This window comes from Mauremys reevesii, linkage group 14 (assembly GCF_016161935.1).
Source record: "Mauremys reevesii isolate NIE-2019 linkage group 14, ASM1616193v1, whole genome shotgun sequence".
Classification (NCBI taxonomy): domain Eukaryota; kingdom Metazoa; phylum Chordata; order Testudines; family Geoemydidae; genus Mauremys; species Mauremys reevesii.
This window is the reverse complement of record NC_052636.1, coordinates 3034901-3055011: the sequence shown is the minus strand read 5'-3', so window position 1 is coordinate 3055011 and position 20111 is coordinate 3034901. Positions and strand designations below refer to the sequence as shown.

General features: G+C 49.7%; 1 protein-coding gene, 1 non-coding gene and 1 pseudogene across 2 annotated transcripts; 1 reads left to right on the top strand and 2 right to left on the bottom strand.

Moving 5' to 3' along the window:
• The window catches only part of LOC120381400, a 236616-nt pseudogene that overhangs the window by 164873 nt on the left and 51632 nt on the right, over window positions 1-20111 (top strand).
• Window positions 2097-2168, bottom strand: TRNAC-GCA. Its single transcript has one exon. It is a non-coding gene; the product is annotated as a tRNA-Cys (tRNA).
• LOC120381463 (zinc finger protein 3-like) lies at window positions 13460-14493 on the bottom strand (the record flags this gene model as incomplete). Its single annotated transcript, XM_039499668.1, has 1 exon — window positions 13460-14493. A coding segment is annotated over one exon (906 nt), but the record flags the coding sequence as incomplete, so codon positions are not given.

Genomic DNA, 20111 nt, shown 5'->3' with positions numbered 1-20111 from the left:
CCCGCACATGACTGCTTGGGGCGGCCAAAAACGTAGAGCCGCACCTGTCCCTAGGTAACCCATTGCAGTGCTTCACCACTCTCTGAATGAAAAAGTTTTTCCTAATATCCAACCTAAACCTCCCCCTCTGCAACTTGAGACCATTGCTCCTTGTTCTGTCATCTTCTACCACTGAGAACAGTCTAGATCCATCCTCTTTGGAACCCCCTGTCAGGTAGTTGAAAGCAGCTATCAAATCCCCCCTCAGTCTTCTCTTCTGCAGACTAAACAAGCCCAGTTCCCTCAGCCTCTCCTCATAAGTCATGTGCTTCAACCCCGTAATCATTTTTTGTTGCTCTCTGCTGGACTCTTTCCACTTTTTCCACATCCTTCTTGTAGTGTGGGGCCCAAAACTGGACACAGTACTCCAGATGAGGCTTCACCAATGTCTAATAGAGGGGAATGATCACATCCCTCGATCTGCCGACAATGCCCCTAATTATACAGCCCAAAATGCCGTTAGCCTTCTTGGCAACAAGGGCACACTGTTGACTCATATTCAGCTTCTCAACCACTGTAACCTCTTGGTCCTTTTCTGCAGAACTGCTTCCTAGCCATTCGGTCCCTAGTCTGTAGCAGTGAATGGGATTCTTCCGTCCTAAGTGCAGGACTCTGCATTTGTCCTTGTTGAACCTCATCAGGTTTCTTTTGGCCCAGTCCTCTAATTTGTCTAGTTCCCTCTGTATCCTATCCCTACCCTCCAGTGTATCTATCACTCCTCCCAATTTAGTGTCATCTGCAAACTTGCTGAGGGTGCAGTCCACGCCATCCTCCTAATCATTAATGAAGATATTGAACAAAACCAGCCCCAGGACCGACCCTTGGGGCACTCCACTTGAAATTGGCTGCCAACTAGACATGGAGCCGTTGATCACTACCCATTGAGCCCGACGATCTAGCCATGTTTCTATCCACCTTATAGTCCATTCATCCAGCCCATACTTCTTTAACTTGCTGGCAAGAATACTGTGGGAGACTGTATCAAAAGCTTTACTAAAGTCAAGGGATAACACATCCACTGCTTTCCCCTCATCCACAGCCCCAGTTATCTCCTCATAGAAGGCAATTAGGTTAGTCAGGCATGACTTGCCCTTGGTGAATCCATGCTGACTGTTCCTGATCACTTTCCCCTCCTTTAAGTGGTTCAGAATTGATTCCTTGAGGACCTGTTCCATGATTTTTCCAGGGACTGAGGTGAGGCTGACTGACCTGTAGTTCCCTGGATCCTCCTTCTTCCCTTTTTTAAAGATGGGCACTACATTAGCCTTTTTCCAGTCATCCAGGACCTCCCCCGATCGCCATGAGTTTTCAAAGATAATGGCCAATGGCTCTGCAATCACATCCGCCAACTCCTTTAACACCCTCGGATGCAGCGCATCCGGCCCCATGGACTTGTGCTCGTCCAGTTTTTCTAAACAGTCCTGAACCACTTCTTTCTCCCCAGAGGGCTGGTCACCTTCTCCCCATACTGTGCTGCCCAGTGCAGCAGTCTGGGAGCTGACCTTGTTTATGAAGACAGAGGCAAAAAAAAGCATTGAGTACATTAGCTTTTTCCACATCCTCTGTCCACTAAGTTACCTCCCTCATTCCTTGACTTTCTTCATGTTGCTAACATACCTGAAGAAACCCTTCTTGTTACTCTTAACATCTCTTGCTAGATGGAACTCCAAGTGTGATTTGGCCTTCCTGATTTCACTCCTTCATGCCTGAGCAATATTTTTATACTCCTCCCTGGTCATTTGTCCAGTCTTCCACTTCTTGTAAGCTTCTTTTTTGTGTTTAAGATCAGCAAGGATTTCACTGTTAAGCCAAGCTTGTCACCTGCCATATTTACTATTCTTTCTACACATGGGGATTTTTTTTCCTGCAACCTCAATACGGATTCTTTAATCCTTTAGAGGATTGGAACTGATTTCAGTGAAGGCACGTTTGCTAGGTTTTTATGCATTTTCACAGGAAAACATTGAGTGTTTCCATTCATTTTAGGGATCCCTATTCAGTGGAACTCCTGAACATAATGGAAATGCCATTATTTTCATTGAAGGAAGAGGTTTGTAAGGGGGCACTTGGATTTGAACCAAGGACCATTTGAACTGCAGTCAAACACTCGACCACTGAGCTATACCCCCATGATTACTGTGTAGGTAAGTCAGAGATCTTAAAGATTTTGAAGGACAGACCCTGCCTCAGGGATCTCCTGTTCTGTTCCCAGACCACAGTGCTTTTAAAAATGGGGTTTGATTAAACTTATAGATCCATGTAAACACCACAGCTTGCACACCCACCCACATAGCTTCCCCCAGTGACATAGCTACCACCTCTCGGGGAGATGGATTAACTACACGGACGGGACAGCTCTCTCCCCTCCGCTTAGAGCATCTTCATTATTTATGAATAGGTGGGAAATAACCTCCTGAATGGACAGTAACCACTTTATCAAATATTGCTGGGTCTGCATTCAATATGGGTACCTGGTCGTATTGGCTGGATTAGTAGGAGCATTGCTGGCAGATCGAGGAAGTGATTATTCCCTTCTATTCGGCACTGGTGAGGCCACATCTGGAGCATCACGTCCAGCTTTCACCCCCCCCCCCCCACTACAGAAACAAATTGGAAAGAGTCTAGGGGAGGGCAACAAAAATGATTGGGAGGCAGGGGACTTACGAGGAGAGGCTGAGGGCAGGGCTGCCCGGAGGGAGCAGGTGGGGCAATTTGCCCCAGGCCCTGCAGGGCCCCATGTGAATACAGGATTCTAGAGTATTGCAACTTTTTTTTTATGGAAGGGGCCCCAAAATTGTTTCCCAGGCCCCTGAATCCTCTGGGCGGCCCTGCCCACTCCACCCCCTTCCCTCGTTCTCCTCCCTCCGAGGCCCCACCTGTGCTCCGCCCTCACTCCCATTGGCCACTTCCCACCCCCGCTCTTCCACTGTGGCTGAGACCTGCAGGTCCACCTTTCGCTCGCACCGCTCCACCCAGAAGGCCACCTGGTGCCTCACCACCCCCTCCCCCCCGGCCTGCCTGCTGCCCCCACCTCTCTGCCCCTCCCCTACGACCCGCCCCGCCCACCGCCCCCACCTCGCTGCCCCTGCCCTGAGACCCGCCCTGCCCACCGCCCCCACCTCTCTGCCCCTCCCGAGACCCACCCTGCCCACCCCTGGCACCTCTCTGCCTCTCCCGAGACCCACCCTGCCCAGCGCTCACACCTCTCTACCCCCTCCCCGGACCTTCCCTGTCCACCCCCCCCACCACATTTGCCCACCCCAGAGACCCCCCCCGTCCACCTCTTTCCTCGGTCGTCTGTTGTTATTCCTTGAAACATCAAGGATGGAATTAAAAGCTGAGTTTACTCCAGGGTGAGGACAGAAAGGAGCCACCAACCCCCTGACAAATCTCAGTGCCCCAGAGAAAACCTGCCCCCTGCTATTGCAATCACTGATGTGTGGGGGATATGGCAGGAAAGGGACTGTCTGAGTGATCAAGGCAGGGAATGAACAAGAATCTACAGCAACGTCATTGACCACAAACACACTCTCCTCATGCTCCAGCCAGAAGGGAAATGAGCAGGAATTCTTGCAGTTCAGCCATGGACACACTTACACAATGGCACAGCAGTGTATGTGTTGTGGAAGCTGGTCTGAGGAAACAACTGGAATTGATCACTCAGTGAGAACAGAACTAGAGTGCAGTGAGACACATCTCAACCAAGTAGTTGTGGCCGAGTGGTTAAGGCGCTGGACTAGAAATCCATTGGGGGGTCTCCCTGCGCAGGTTTGGAATCCTGCCAACTACAGAGGAAGCTGTGGTTCTTCAGTTTCAAAGGAGCTGGGTCTTGTCTCACTCTCAAGCTGTGTCTACACTATTGGGTAATGTGGCTTTAAAGTGTTTTAATTAAACAGCTGTTGCATGTCCACACTATGCCCCTTGTGTCACCAGAGCACATCCACGCTAGACTCTTGAATGGCCCCAGAGAGCAGTGCACTGTGGGTAACTATCCCACTGTGCAACTGGCTGCAGGGTGTTTTGGGAAGGGTTTGCAATGCCTCATGGGCTGGTACAGCATCACATGATGCAGGTTTCTCTATCCCACCGTTCCATGGGCATCTTACTAGATTGCCAGCTGCTTTTCAACTGCAGTGTGCGTGGCGGGATAGAGACTGTGTGTGTGGGGAGAGGGAGTGTGTCGCACACTGTCTCTATGTTCAGACAGCTGCTGCAAGCAACCAGTCCTGAGGCAGGGGGTGGGGGCAGCCCCAACATCAGCCCCCGCTTCCCTCACTGGCTCAGCTCAGCACAGCAGCCTCTGTCACACGCACACACACACTGCTGCTGCTGAGCTCTGTGTCAGGGGTGCTGGAACAGGGGGTTTAGAGGGCCGTGGTCCCACCACTCTTTACCGGCTGTTAGGACAAATGATGGAGGGGGGAAAGGGGGAGTCTTGGGGGGGGAGAGGAATTCTGTGGGTGTGGCCTCGGGGGGAGAGGTGGTGTGAGTGTGGGTCCTTAGGGAAGGGTTTTCATGGGAGTGCCAAAGTTCAGACAATAGTGACCCCCCCACTGTAAGGAAGCTCCCGCCGCCCCTGCTCTGTGTTCGTAGCGCGGGAGAGAGCAGCGTTCCAGGGCAGTGATTTGCTCCCCGGGGCTCCGCCAGGGGCGCTTGGGAGGCTGCAGGGAGCCCTGGGCCCTTTAAATCACCAGCCTGGGGAAGCCGGGACGGGCTGGCACAGCATACCCGCTCTTGTCAGTACCCCATACCGGAATGTACCAGCTTACGTTCACCTCTGGGAGGTCCTCACGTGGATCAATAACTGGTTAAAAGCCAGGAGACAAAGGGTAGGAATAAATGGACAGTTTTCAGGATGCAAACAGGTAACTAGTGGTGTCTGTACTGGGACTAGTCAACATCTTCATAAACGACCTGCTGAACAGCGAGGTGACAAAATTTGCGGATGATCCAAAACTACAGAGGATAGTTAAGTCCAAAGCAGACTGTGAGGAGCTAAAAAGAGATTTCACAAAACTAGGTGAAAGGGCAACAAAATGGCAGATGAAATTCAATGTTGATTAATGCAAAGTGATGCACATTGGCAAACATAATCCCAACTCTACATAGAAAACGATGGGATGTAAAATAGCTGTTCCAACTCAAGTGAGAGATCTTGGAGTCACTGTGGATAGTTCTCTGCAAACATCCACTCAATGGGCAGTGGCAGGCAAAAAGCGAACAAAATGTTGGGAATCATTAAGAAAGGGATAGAGAATAAGAGAGAAAATCTTATTGCCACTGTATAAATCCATGGTACGCCCATATCTTGAATACTGCATGCAGATATGGTCGCCCCATCTTAAAAAAGATGTATTGGAATTGGAAAAGGTTCAGAAACGGGTATGGAGTGTCTGCCATACGAGGAGAGAATAATAAGACTGGGACTTTTCAGCTTGGAGAAAAGCTGACTAAGGGGAAATATGCTAGCGGTCTATAAATCATGACTGGTGTGGGGAAAGTAAATAAGGAGTGTTACTTATTCCTTCTCATAACACAAGAACCAGGGGTCACCAAATGAAATTAATAGGCAGCAGGTTTAAAACAAACAAAAGGAAGTATTTTTTCACACAACGCACAGTCAACCTGCGGAACTCCTTGCCAGAGGAGGTTGTGAAGGCCAAGACTATAACAGGGTTCAAAAAAAGAGCTAAATAAATTCATGGAGGACATGCTCTGAGCCAGGATGGGCAGGGATGGTGTCCCTAGTCTCTGTTTGCCAGGAGCTGGGAATAGGTGACAGGGGATGGGTCACTTGGTGATTCCCTGTTCTGTTCATTCCCTCTGGGGCACCTGGCTTTGGCCGCTTTGGGAAGACAGGATACTGGGCTAGATGGACCCAGTCTGGCCGTTCGTATGTCCTTATGTCCTTATGCTCCTTTCATAAGATGCCTGGGATTCTGCCTCACAATGTGTCCCTGAGGTCTCAGCCAAAATGCCCAGACAGGCAAACACTCTGGGCTCCTGAACCCTCTGCCCCCACCTAGTGCCCTATGGCTCATCCCTGACCCTTGCTGCTGCTCCTTGCTATAGACTGTGAGAGGAGCGGAGGCAGCGCAGGAGCCTTCTGGGGACGCAGATCTGAGGCTTTGGGAGAGACACATTGTCTGAGACATCAGAGCGCTGTAAACCCTGCAGCCACCACCTCAATCCAGGGCCTGTTCCAGCCCTGAGTCTGGGCTGCCACGATCCCTCCCGCAGAGCAGGGCGCCCACAGATTACAGCCTGGAAATAGGCGTGTGAGACTAACTCCTGCTTTCCCTGACAGGGCCTCCCCTAGACCAAGTGGCATCCCAGGCAAGACGTGTCTTCGGTGCCCCCCCCCCCATATGTTAAAATTTTGAATATCTTATTTTTCATTGCATTTGTAGCTCAGCTCATGATTTTGGCCGACAATTTCGATGCATGATTTTCTCTGTCATATAAGATGATAAATTTGCAGGCTAGGTTATGTAAACCTGTATTTATTCATGCCATATATAAGCAAATAAAACAAATGCATTTCCTCTGAGCATATAGAAACTTTTTAATTTTGACAGTAACTGAAATGTACTAACATCTAGCAATGGAGCACTCACCAGCACAGGGTGGACCAGTATTAAATAGTGTTACAGTCGGAGACAGACAGCGTTAGGATGTTAACCCCAGGCCCTTTGTTCAAAGGTCGCTTCTCTCACCTTTCCCCCATGAACTGAAGCGCAGCATTACACAGATCCAAAGATTGGCCAATGGCATTTCCAAGTGCTAAAATAGCAAGTGATGTCGGTCTCTCATTGGCCATCAGCAATTGAAGATGTGGTTTAATGAGCTGGAGCTTCAAGGCGAGGGTGGCTCTGTCCACTGCCTTCCGTTGCGCTGCTGGGCCCCAAGTCCCTGGTGGCCAATATGTGACGTTGGGAGCAGGGGCGGCTCTACCTTTTTGGCTGCCCCAAGCAGTCATGCGCGGGAGGTGCCCCGGAGCCGCGGGAGCAGCAGACCTCCCGCGGGCATGACTGCAGAGGGTCCGCTGGTCGCGCGGCTCAGCTGGACCTCCCGCAGCTGCGGACGGTTCGCAGGTCCGGAGGCTCTGCTTGAGCTGCCGCCGGCGTGCCTGCGGGAGGTCCAGCCGAGCCGCGGGACCAGCGAACCGTCTGCAGTCATGCCTGTGGCAGGTCCGGTCGTCCCGGGGCTCCAGTGGACCTCCCGCAGGCATGACTGCGGCAGGTCCGCTGGCCCAGCCTGCCGCCCCCCCGGGAAAGGGCCGCCCCACGCGCGTGCTTGCCGCGCTGGGGTCTGGAGCCGGCCCTGGTTGGGAGAAGAGAGTGGGGTGGCAAGTGGCGGCAGGACTTCTGCCACCATGGTCTAGCTGCCCAACTTCCTCCTGGTACTGCTGGCCCCCGTCGCCTTCAGGTAACCCAGGAACTAAGGCAGGAATAGGGGCGAGCGAGTAAAGCCGAGCAAGGAAGGCAAAAGTGAATCTTGTCTTTTAGTTGAAGTTATGTGTATTGGCTCTATACTGTCTGTATTTCAAGTTGGTGATGTGCTTCTGGGTGATATCCCAGACAAGCTGGTGTTAGCTCTGGTTAGCCTGCTTGATGGCCCATTAAGGACCATTAGCTACACAACTGACCCATGGCGAGAAGGCAGATACGCCTTGTGACTCAGCAAGGTATACAGAGACTTGTCCATGTGACTGCAGACTCCATTTTGCGGTGATTTTCCCACAGTAAGAACAAAGAGGTTCTTACACCTGGAAAAGCCTATATAAGGCTGATGCATCATCTCCATCTTGTCTTCAATCCTGCTTCTTACCTCTGGAGGACTTTGCTACAAACTGAAGCTCTACACAAGGGACTGAGGACGCATCCCAATGGGGGATGTTCCAGAGACTTGATTTGAACCTGCAGTTTATGCCATCGCTGCTGCAAGCCTGAACTAAGAACTTTGCCATTACTGTATGTAATCGATTCCATTTAACCAATTCTACCTCTCATCTCAACCTTTTTCCCTTTGTAAATAAACCTTTAGATTCTAAAGGATTGGCAACAGCGTGATTTGTGGGTAAGATCTGATGTGTATATTGACCTGGTTCTGGGGCTTGGTCCTTTGGGATCGAGAGAACCTTTTCCTTTTATTGGGGTGTTGGTTTTCATAACCATTTATCCCCAGGACGAGTGCACTGGTGGTGATACTGGGAGACTGGAGTGTCTAAAGAAATTGCTTGTGTGACTTGTGGTTAGCCAGTGGGGTGAGACCAAAGTCCTTTTTGTCTGGCAGGTTTGGTTTGCCTTAGAGGTGGAAAAACCCCAGCCTAGGGCTGTGACTGCCCTTTTTAAGCAATTGGTCCTGATTTGGCACTCTCAGTTGGGTCCCGCCAGAACCGCATTGTCACAGTGGGCATACCACAGATTTATACACAGGCAATATGATATTTCTGTCTCGCTAGCCATCCCTTTCCTAAGGACTTCCCAACATTTTGTTCACTTTTTTGACTGCCGATGCACATTGAGTAGATGTTTTCAGAGAAGTATCCACAGTGACTCCAAGATCTCTTTCTTAAGTTGCAAGAGCTAATTTAGACCCCATCAGTTCAGATGTAGAATTGGGATCATGTTTTCCCATGTGCATTACTTTGCATTTATCCACATTGAATTTCATCTGCCTTTTTACTGCCCACTCACTCAGTTTGGCGAGATCCCTTTGTCACACTTTGCACTCTCTTTTGGACGTAACTAACTTGAGTTGTTTTGTATCATCTGCAAATGTTGCCACCTCACTGTTTACCCCTTTTTCCAGATCACTTCAGAGTATGTTGAACGGTGCTGGTCCCAGTACAGACCCCAGGGGGACACCACTATTTACCTCTCTCCATTCTGAAAATCAGACCCTTTCTTTCTTGCCTTTGAACCAGTTACCTATCCCACAGAGGACCTTCCATCTTATACCATTTTGCTTCAGAGCCTTCGGGGAGAGACCTTCTCAAAGGTTTTCTGAAAATCTAAGTATACTATATCCACGGGATCACCTTTATCCACATGCTTGTTGACTCCCTCAAAGAATTATAGTAGATTCGTGAGGCATGATTTTCCTTTACAAAAAGGATGTTCATTCCTCCCCAATGTAAGCGGGGGCAGACTCACCCGGCAGCACCTCCTGCTGGTTGTCTTGGGAATTAGCTCTCCAGCCCTCAGAGCACACTCTGCAGGCCGGTGATCCACCTTACCGCAGCTGGCCCCCTGTCCCTCCCAGGACACCCCGGTGCCCCTTTTACCCTGGCAATACCCCCTGGCAGTACCCCCCCAGTTCTGAGTCTCCCCCTCCCAGGGGAACCCCCACCCACTATCCCCACGTCACCTCAGTCTTGGCTACTGCCCAGTCTCCGTCCAGCCCCCGTTCACTGGGGCAGACTGCAGTATGAGCCACTCACCACAGGCAAAGGGGTTTGGACCTGCCACCTCTGCTTCCCCCTGGGCGGCCCCATTGCAGCCCTGCACCTATTCAACCTATAGTCAGGCCTGCAGCCTGGGGCTTTCCAGGCCAGAGCTCCCAGCTCCTCTGGCCCTTCCCCAGCCCTGCTCCCAATCTAGGTGTCTTGCTTGGGTCCCTGCAGCCAGGCCCTTCTCTCACTACCAGCAGAGGGAGACTGACCGGGCTCCTGGCTCACAGCCTCTTCTAGGGGCCAGCTGGGCCTGACTGGGGCATGGCCACAGCTGAGCCTGCTTCCCCCAGTCAGCCCAGGCTCCTTGCCCCAGCCCCAGCCCTCTCCTGGGCTGCTTCAAGCCCCGCAGGGCAGGAGCAGGTAACCACCCGCTACACCCAGCAAATTCCCTTCACCGATGTGTCTAATCATTGGGCTCTACAATTCCACCCAAGGTGCCTGGTACTGACGTTAGCCTTAGTGGCCTGTAATTGCCAACTGCGTCTCTGGAGCCTTTTTCACACACTGCTCCAGCCAGGGACTAAAGGCCGCCCCAGACTTTCCCTTTCTCCCGTCTGGGAAATCAAGTTCAAGTTCTACAAGCAGCTAAAGAAGCCTCAACCCAGCATCTGAATTAATGTCACATTTCTCACTGTCTGACACAAACAAATGTCATTTCAATCCCAGGTGAGTCCACTTCAGTCATTCCTCAGCCCCATTCCTTCCCCCTCCTGCCTTCGCTTAGGGCATTGCGCCACCCTGTGGGCATTTCATGTCCCTCCTCAGTTTCACATACAGACACAATTTCCTTTGCTGTTCAATGAACAGCAAAACCTTTCTGTGTCTCTAGTCTGAGCCAGGGCATTCAATTCCATTGAAACCTTTGCTCCTGCAATGGCAACGGTCAGACAGAGGGGACGTGACCCCCTTCGGCCCTGAGAGTGAAATACTCACTCTCCTCTTTCTTCAAGCTGCTGCTGTTAGTCCATAAAACATGTACCATGGAGTAAAAAGCTCAGTTTACTCCAGGGTGAGGAAAGAAAGGAGCCACCAACTCCCTGAAAAATCTCTGTGCCCCAGAGAGAGCCTGCCCCTGCTACTGGAATCACTGATGTGCTTCAGCTACAATGGGGAAAGTATCTGCTCTCATGGGGGTATAGCTCAGTGGTAGAGTGTTTGACTGCAGATCAAGTGGTCCCTGCTTCAAATCCAAGTGCCCTCTAATAAGCTCTTATTATTTTATTTTTATTTTTGAAAAAAGGGAAAACATTTTCATTTCCATTGTCCATTATGTTCAGGAGCTCCACTATACGGGGATGCTTGAAATGAATGTAAACACTCAACATTTCACTGTCCAAATGCATAAAAACCTAGCACACCTGTCCATCAGCTGAAATCAGTTCCAAGCCTCTAAGTGTCTAGTTTATGTTTTCATCAATTAAACAAAGGGATCATAGGAATGTACATTTGCAGATCCCTCCTCTCCAGGGCTGTGCTGTGCAGAAGAACAAGAACCATCCAGTTGGGGTTCAGGAGTCTGACGAGCAAAGGCCACTTGGTACGGGCTAAAGTCACCAGCACTTCGGCTCCTTCCCATTCAACCAGCAGCTGGGCCGCCAGGACAAGGCATGAGAAGAAGACAGTGGCTGTGAGCAGGAAAATAGCCACCAAGAAGCTGGCTAAAGCTGTCAAGATCCCCAGGGAGGTCACCATGCCCATGTCTAGAATGTACTGACTGCAGCGGGGACCAAAAAAGCAGAGAAAAGCCCTCAAAAGTTCTAAGCTGCCAAGCCCCAGAAGGTGATCACAATCCTACCTAAAATCAAGACAGGATAAGGCTAAGGTCACCTCCAAAGCCAGGGCTAAGAAGGTAACACTGAGAAAAAAGTACAGAGATTTCCATTGGGATGACTCCTGCTCCCCTAATGGCTCTGTTATGAATCACCACGGACCACCCGGAGAGATCAAAGTCCTGCAGGACAAACAGCCCCATGGCCAGTATAATGAAGTGGTGGCAGTGGGGGGAAGTGCTGTGTTTTGTGTAACACCTGCCAGGTGAGTGATGCACTGACAGGGCAGCTGCCCATGAGCTCATTCTCTTCGATCTGCTTCTGCTGTTATTTCAGAGCCGGCACTAGCGGGAGCGTGTCCCTGTCACTTCACCAGCTCTAGACCAGGCTCTGTCTGCAGCCCAGCTCTGATTAATCCCACTTGTTAATGTATTCCTACTGCGATACTTTCCCAGTTCTCTCCCTCATTTGAACATTCCGGTCAGAGACTGAATATGGGGAGGGATGGACTAATTTGTGTGACATTCGGTAAGTTGCCATCGTATGCGACTGAAACCTCTGCTGGAGGTGGGCAGGAGCCTGTTACACACATAAAATAGCTAAGCTTGACCAAACTACCTGCTACACATTCAAACCTTCCTGTACACACACAATAGAAATTGGGGCTCTGAGAAATGGCAACTTTCCTTTAACACAGATCATTGTTTTCTGTACTTCCAGAGGCACTGAAGTAGCAGCTGTTTAAAGGTAATGTGGTTTTATTTCATGATCAGCAGCAGAGCCTCTGTCAATTTACCACCCATAGAGCTGATTGTTTCTAACTGCAGGGTTAGCCAGACCATTCAGTAACATTATCGCTCTGTTTACAAAGCCTTTGGTTAGTGACGAATCATGAGACTTATCCCTTCCTGCTGTAATTCCACTGACTCCAGTGTCTCTTTCCCCATTTCTGGTTACAAGAAAATAAATTAAAAGAACCATCAGAACTAACATGCTGTGGGAAAGTGGAAATGTTGATAGCTCAAATAATGCAGTTTCTTCTGTGTCTTGTGTGTGTCTATCTGCTTTGTGTGTGGGGGGCTTTTTGTTTGCTCCTGGCAGGTGCAACCATGTCAGATTTGTCTGTGAGGAGGGGCCAGAGAAAACAGACACCCTGGCCTTCCAGGTTGGGGTTAGGCAAAGGAATAACAACCCTGTCCCATAAAAAACAAAATATGTTACAGAAACAGTGGTAGGAACAGTGATAAAGAAACTGGTAAATAATCACAGTGCCCAGGCTTGAAGTAATCGGAAACACAGAATTCAAAAAGCAAAGCTCAGGGGCTATTTGGGGTTTATTCTCTGAGCTGAGCCGTGTGCTATAGCACAGGGAGCACTTTTGGAAGTCTCCCATCCCACAACGGGGGAAAGGAAAAGGATTCTTAGGTTCTAGCATGGATTGAAGGAGGATGGTGATAGGGAATAAGGGAATCCCTCTGACTTACCTTAACTACGTCTGTTGTTACAGTGGGTGAAATGACTTTTTTTCCCTATCCCTGCCCTGTTCCTGCTCTTTGTTATAGTTCAATATAGTTTAAGTGCGGAAATTGATAATAAAAATATCTGCTCCCCAGCACAACCTGCAGCAACATCAGAACAACTGGGAATGAAACAATTTGTTCCCCAAGGGAGAACTCGATGACTAACAATGGCTGTGAAATGGGGGAACAGTATAACCGTGATGCTCAGGGTTTGTTTAGACTAGGGAAAGTGATGGAGTTTAGGTCAGGTCAAGGGGAAAGCTAATGCCAACCCCTGCACCTGGGCTGTATCTGCACTACAATTTTTCACATTAAGATCACTAACTTGAGCAGCCAACGCCATGTACAGCCCTAGTGGCTGTCAGGCACAGGTAGTTTTTGCCTCAGTGTAGCTTGTTGGGATCAAACCTCTCCCCACCTGGAGGATGAACATTCCTGGCAGGAGGGACACACTCCTGTGACTCAAAGGAAAGGAGCTGATAGAAAAGATCACAGGACTGACCCCAAAGAAGGGTGAGCTGCAAAAGGCAGAAGCAGGCAACCGATCTGGTGGAGCTAAGACACCACAGTGAAGATGGTGCAAAAATCACTATGTAGGAATGAGCAAATGTGATTTTTTAAAAGAATTTTTTTTGGCCAACCCTAGTCAAGGGATTTATTACAGTTCTCTCTCATGTGGATTTTCTGATGTCTAATGACGCTTGAGCGCTGATTGAAGATTTTCCTGCACTCAGAGTGTGATTCTCCTATGTGAGACAACGTTTAAGCTGTGCTTGAAGCTTTTCCCACACTCAGAGCATGTCTAGGGCTTCTCCCCTGTGTGGATTCTCTGATGCAAGATGAGGTCTGAACGATTAAAGAAACATTTCCCACACTCAGAGCATCCATAAGATTTCTCACCCATGTGGATTTTCCTGTGTTTGATAAGGTTTGAGCGCTGATTGAAGCTTTTCCCACACTCAGAGCATGTGTAGGGGTTCCCTTCTGTGTGGATTCTGCGATGTCTGATAAGGTCTGAGCTCTGACGAAAGCTTTTCCCACACTCAGTGCACATGTAAGGCGTCTGTCCTGAGTGGATTCTCTGATGTGTGATAAGGGCAGAGCGCTGCCCGAAGCTTTTCCCACACTCAGAGCAAGTGTAGGGCTTCTCTCCTGTGTGGATTCTACGATGTCTGATAAGGGCAGAGCGATGATTGAAGCTTTTCCCACACTCAGAGCACAAGTAAGGTGTCTGTCCTGTGTGGATTCTCTGATGTGTGATAAGGTGAGAGCGCCGCCCGAAGCTTTTCCCACACTCAGAGCACGTGTAGGGCTTCTCTTCTGTGTGGATTCTACGATGTCTGATAAGGTGTGAGCTCTGACTAAAGCTTTTTCCACACTCTGAGCATGTGTAGGGCGTCTCTCCTGTGTGGATTCTCTGATGTGTGATAAGGGCAGAGCGCCGACTAAAGCTTTTCCCGCACTCTGAGCATGTGTAGGGCTTCTCTCCTGTGTAGATTCTCTGATGTCTGATAAGGTGTGAGCTCCAACTAAAGATTTTCCCGCACTCTGAGCATGTGTGGGGCGCTTCTCCTGTGTGGATTCGCTGATGTGAGATGAGGGCTGAACTATCGATGAAGCATTTCCCACACTCAGAGCATTCATAAGGTTTCTCACCCGTGTGGATTGTCTGATGTCTGATAAGGGCAGAGCTCCGATTGAAGCTTTTTCCGCATTCATGGCATGTGTAGCGTGTCTCTTCCAAGTTGATTCTCTCACTTGTTATAAGGTTTGAGTGGCTACTAAAGTTTCCCTCTGGCCTCCCCTGAGTCTCACAGGCTTTTGTTTTTTCTGGGAGTGCATGACTCCCGGAAACATTCCCTTTGGATCTTCCTGATAAAGTTCCATGTGGTTCTCCTTGCTCAGCATCTTCCTGCTGGGGTTTCTCCTCCTCATTCTCACTCACCAGCCCATCACCTGATGGGAGACAAAGAGAATCCAGACATAGATCACTACCTGCACCGGAAAGAAAGAAAATCACAGAGAGAGGAATGAAAAAAGGGATGAACAATCCAAAATACGTGTGGGAGAGATCAAACCTATCAGGAGCTGATTTTCCCCAAAACCTTCCCCAGAGGAAAGAGGAAGGGATCAGTTTTGGTCTGCATCTCATGAGAACACTCAGGAGAAAGAGATATCGGGGAGCGACCTGCTGCCAGTTGTCAGTCAGAATAGGAGGGACGCCATGAGTGACATCTGCCATAATGATTCCACATCTGCAGGGAACAATCCTGAACTTGGAGAGCTCACAGGGTCTTTGTAGGGCATCCCAAATGTTTCCTGCATTCCTGCACAGTTGTTAAGTTGGTTTAACCAAGTCCTCACCTGTGCAGGCAGCTCTTGGGAGCACTTCTTTCTCAGAGCCCTGGAGGTCTGGGACCCACGGCTCTTCCCCTCGTTCCAGCTGGGAGATCACATCAGGTTTGGAAACTGGAAACCCGACTGCAGGCAAAGAAAACGAGGGAGGTCAGTGGAATTTGTGGGATACTTGTCACAAAGAATAGTCCATGGTTTTAACCCCAGCTCATTTTAAGAAGTAACATCCCAAGGCCAGCTTCCTTGGCTCAAAGTGGCAGGAGAGTTATGATGATTATAAATTATATTCGTTACCTTAGTGCCTAAGGACCAACTAACAGTGGGTCCCCATTGTGCTAGGCAAAGTACAAACAGAGAACAGTAGATGGCCCATGCCCTGAAGAATTTACAATCTAAATACACAAGACAGACACAGAATGGGGGAAGGGGTAGACCCCACTGTTAGAATAGAGATATTCAGGCCTGCCTGTAAAGCCTATAGTTTAAGAACTTAGGAGTATTTTTATCACTTAGCTACTTACAGGAGTATGAAAAGAGAGAATCAAAATCACTGTCTGTATTTGTAAGGGCCTTCTCTTACTGTGACCGTCTGAGGCCTTGTTCTTAGGCTAAGGCCTTTGGCTAAGCAGCAGGGGCAGCCATAAGCTGGGAAGCAAAGGGTCACGTTCTCACATCCCAAACCAGTCACACTGAAATAAGGTGCTACTGAGCTGTTAGGAAGACGATCCTGTCCTGATAGTGCCCATCAGCACCAGATAAAGAAACAGATCTTAAGATGGTTAAAGAAAACTTAGTTTGATAGCAGCCTGTCTGGAAAGAAATCACTTCTCAATGCTTGTGGTTGTGAAATCCTCATTTCTGTACTGTTTTATCTTTATGGCCCCCACTTTTACAATGTTAATCAGTCTGGTTCTCTAATTGTTTTTCTCTGCTGTACAATTAATTTTGCTAGGTGTAAGTTAATTAGGGTAGTGGGATACAATTGGTTAGAGAATTATGTTTCAGTGTGTTAGGATTGGTTAATTAAATTTCAGTACAATGATTGGTTAAGCAAAGGTATAGCTGAGAATATTACTATATAAACTGAGTCAAACAGGAGGAGCAGGACACGGGGAAAATGCTCTGCGGTGTCAGAGAGGGTAAGGGGTGTAACAGGCCGGTGTGGCTCCCCTCCTCCCCGGGGAAGGTTGAGCCCCAGACACCGGAAGGGGCTGGGCTCCAGAGCAGTGAACCCACCCCTCAGAGGGTCAGGCGGCGACCCGGAAGCATAAAAGCCGGCCACCAGAGCTCAGTCAGAGCCCAGCCACCGTCGGGAGCTGACCTGCCCGAGAGGGCTCGGGACTGGGAAGCTGCAGGGGCCCTGAGCAGTTGCCCAGACTGGCCGGAGCTTCCCCTCGCTCGCTACTGGGAGGACCCGCAGGAGCTTCCCCATGCCACCTACGAGGAGGAACCGCCGGAGACCTCACCTCTCCCTTGCTGTTACCCCAAGGAACCCCCGGAGCAGAACTGGCCAGACTTCCCTGAGGAACTGCCGGACCTACCCCCCAGCCCGGGCTGCGAGGAGCCCATGCTGTTGGACTTCCCGGGACCAGACGCCACGGACCAGGTAGGCCCAGAGGGGGGAACTGGAAGTGGCCCGGGAGCAGCTGACCCCAGTCAGGCTGCAGGTCAACCAATGCCCATGTCAGTGTGTTACGGTCAGGATCCCCACTGACCATCAGCGGTGGTAGCTGCTGCCTAGGGCCCCGGGCCGGGATGCAGTGGAGTGGGTGGGCCTGCGTCCCCCCTGCCACCCCACTCGTGGGTGGCAGTCTCCCCCCTCACCCCAGTGCTCAGCCCCTGCACCAGAGGGCCTGAGCCCTGACTGTTGTTGCCCTGCCCTAACCTAGGGCCTGGGCCTGTCCTGAACTGTTTGCATTGCTGCCCAGCCCCTGCACCAGAGGGCCTGGGCCTGTCCTGGACTACTTGTATTGTGGCCCAGCCCCTGCACCAAAGGGCCTGGGCCTCCCTAACCTCACTGACTTGTATATTGTTGCTCAGCCTTGCAGCAGAAGGCCTGAGCCCCTCACTGTCTCTTTGTGTTGTTGCTCAGTGTAAAAGGCCGGCGTGGCTCCCCTCCTCCCCAGGGAGGGTTGAGCCCCGGACACCCACGTTTACAGGGGGACACAGGGTAAAAGCTCTGTGGTGTCAGAGCGGATAAGGGGAACACGCCGCCGAAGACCCCAGGCCCCCTGAATCCTCTGGGCGGCCCTGGGTGACAGTCATTCCCTTGTCTCTGTCGGGTATTCCATTGATGTAGGTTACTCCCAGCCAGTCCTTAATGACCCATTCATATCACCCCATGACAGCTACGTGACAAAACACCTCACGTCTCCTGCTCTTTAGAATCATAGCAATACCAATCACAGCAGGAAACTGAGGTGTGTATTGGCATTGTACAAGTATCACCAAAAGTCCCACCTCTATCTCAGACACACTGCTCACAGCCCCTGGAGAGAAAGCAAAGCACAGGAACTGGACGTTAGTCCAGTGAACACAGTGGAGGACAAGCTGCAATCCTCACACCCTGGTCACACAGGAGAGGCAGGTGGGTCCCTGCCCATAGAGAGGGCTGGCTGGAGGCCTGACACCTGAGGGCCATTCCTTGAGCAGACCATGGAGGCAGGTCAAAGGCGCTACCCCAGAACTGTGACATCGCAAAGCACATTTTGGGGAATTAGGAAATCTAGTGACTCTGGTGTAATGGGAGGAGAATTAAACTCCCCAGTGGGAGGAGAAGGCTGGGAATTACACACTAACATTCAGGAGCAACAGCCCTAATTCTTCCAGAAAAGGAGAAGGTCAGAAACAAGAACTGGGCCATGCAGCCTCAGGAGGACCGGCTCAGAGATCCAAGGAGCCGGGAGGGAAGACAGCTTGTGGCTGCTGCAGATGGGGAGAGGGGGGACAAGACTCTCTCCAAACTCTCACTCCTGTTGACCCCGACCTGATTTTATGATCTATGACCCAGTCTCACATCTTGTGGGTAATTTCATACTCACTAGAGGTAAGATGTCATGATCAGAGAATTGCTTATTAGCTTGGAACATGCGTGGAGAGGCAAGGAGGTGAACATAGATAAATGGGTTATTAAGGGCAGGTCGACACTACAGCCGGGATTGACGCTCTGAGATCGATCTAGCCGTGGTCGATTTACTGATACGATTTAGTAAACGTAGCCTAAGCTTGCTACAGTTCAGGGCCTTATATTAAGTTGAGGCTTTGTGAGAGTGGTTATGCTGAAGTCTGGGATTTTCCTGAGGTTTGGGTAGGGATTCGGGTTAAAGGTCTGGGATCCCCCATAGCTCTAGATCCCCAAACCTCTCCTCCCTCCCACTGACCCACCCAGCCCACTTCCTGGGTGCCCTTCCTCCACACTGCCCTCTTCTTCTTCCCATTACTGGCAGCTGGCACCACCTCCCGGCACCTTGGGAGCTTCTTCTGTTCCCTCCTCGTCTCTCATAACCTCCTCCCTCCCTGCTGCCTGCTAGTGTATGAGAGAGAAGGAAATAAAGGGGGCAAAGAAACTTGTCAAACTTGGATGATGAATAAAGTTATTACTGCTCAGGTTCTTTAGAGACCCCACAGCTTCTAATAACCCAGGGACAGGACTCCTTACCCAGCGAGGTCACCGTCTCATAGTTCTCCTGCATGACATCCCTGTAGAGGGCTCTCTGAACAGGGTCCAGCAGAGCCCATTCCTCCTTGGTGAAATACACAGCTACCTCCTCGAAGGTCACCGGCCCCTGAAAGAGCAAGAGTCCAACACTCAGTACCTGCTGCCCCACTCACAGCCCCACTACTCACAGAACAGCAGCACCAGGTAAAGGGAAGCTCTGGGAAGCACGTTAACAGAGTCCCACCTCACCTTGCCTAGAGCAGCCAGGAGGCATCGGAGGGTAGAAAGAGAGAACCTTTGTGTCTCCCAGCTGACAGATGGAGGCAGGGTCTTCACATTTATCACATAGCTACTAGCCAGAGCTTGATATAGGAGATGGGGCTGTCTCTGGACCCTGCTGATGGCTCCCTGGTAGGAATCCCAACACTCTCCAAATTAAATATATAGAAGAAAAGGGAAGTCAATAGTAAAGAATCTGAGTTTGAAGGTCAGAATTGTAGAAAGTTGGCAAGGGAAGCTAACAGAAATCAATGATCAACCAATGAAAATAAGAAGGAAGTTTTTAAAAGTACAAAATTAATCCTAACAATGGTAGTGGTACACTACTAGATGGAAATGGCAGAATCATCAACAATCATGCAGAAGAGGTAAAAGTGTTCAATAAATATTTCTCTCCTGGATTTGGAGAAAAACAGATGATGTAACTCAATATCATAAGATGTTGACGCTGACAGTCTTTCCATTCCAAAAGTAACTCATGAGGATGTTAAACAGTAGCTATTAAAGTTAGATGTGTTTAAATCAGTGGGTCCAGATAACTAGAGTTCTGAAAGACCTGCTGGAGGAGCGTGGTAGACTGTTAATGTTGATTTTAATTAGGACTTGGAACACTTGGGAAATTCCAGAAGACTGGAATAAAGCTAATGCTGTGCCAATATTTAAAAACTATCAAAGAGATGACGCAACTAATGACAAGTGTGTCAGTCTGAAATCGATACTGGCCAAGAGAATGGAGCAGCCGATACTGGATTTCATTAATAAAGAAAGGAGGGTAATATAATTAGTATCCATTAAAAAGGTTTAGACACAATAGATCCTATCAAACTAACTGGATATCCTTATTGGATGAGATCAAAAGTTTGGTTGCAGCTAATAGTACTGATGTAATATACGTATGCATATGAGTTGCTTCAGCACAATATTTTGACTAGAATGTACAAAATACACACGGCATACATTAAATAGATTAAAAACTGGGATTTTAAATAGGGAACCATGATCGAGTGGATTTCTTTCTAGTGGGTTCCCGCAAG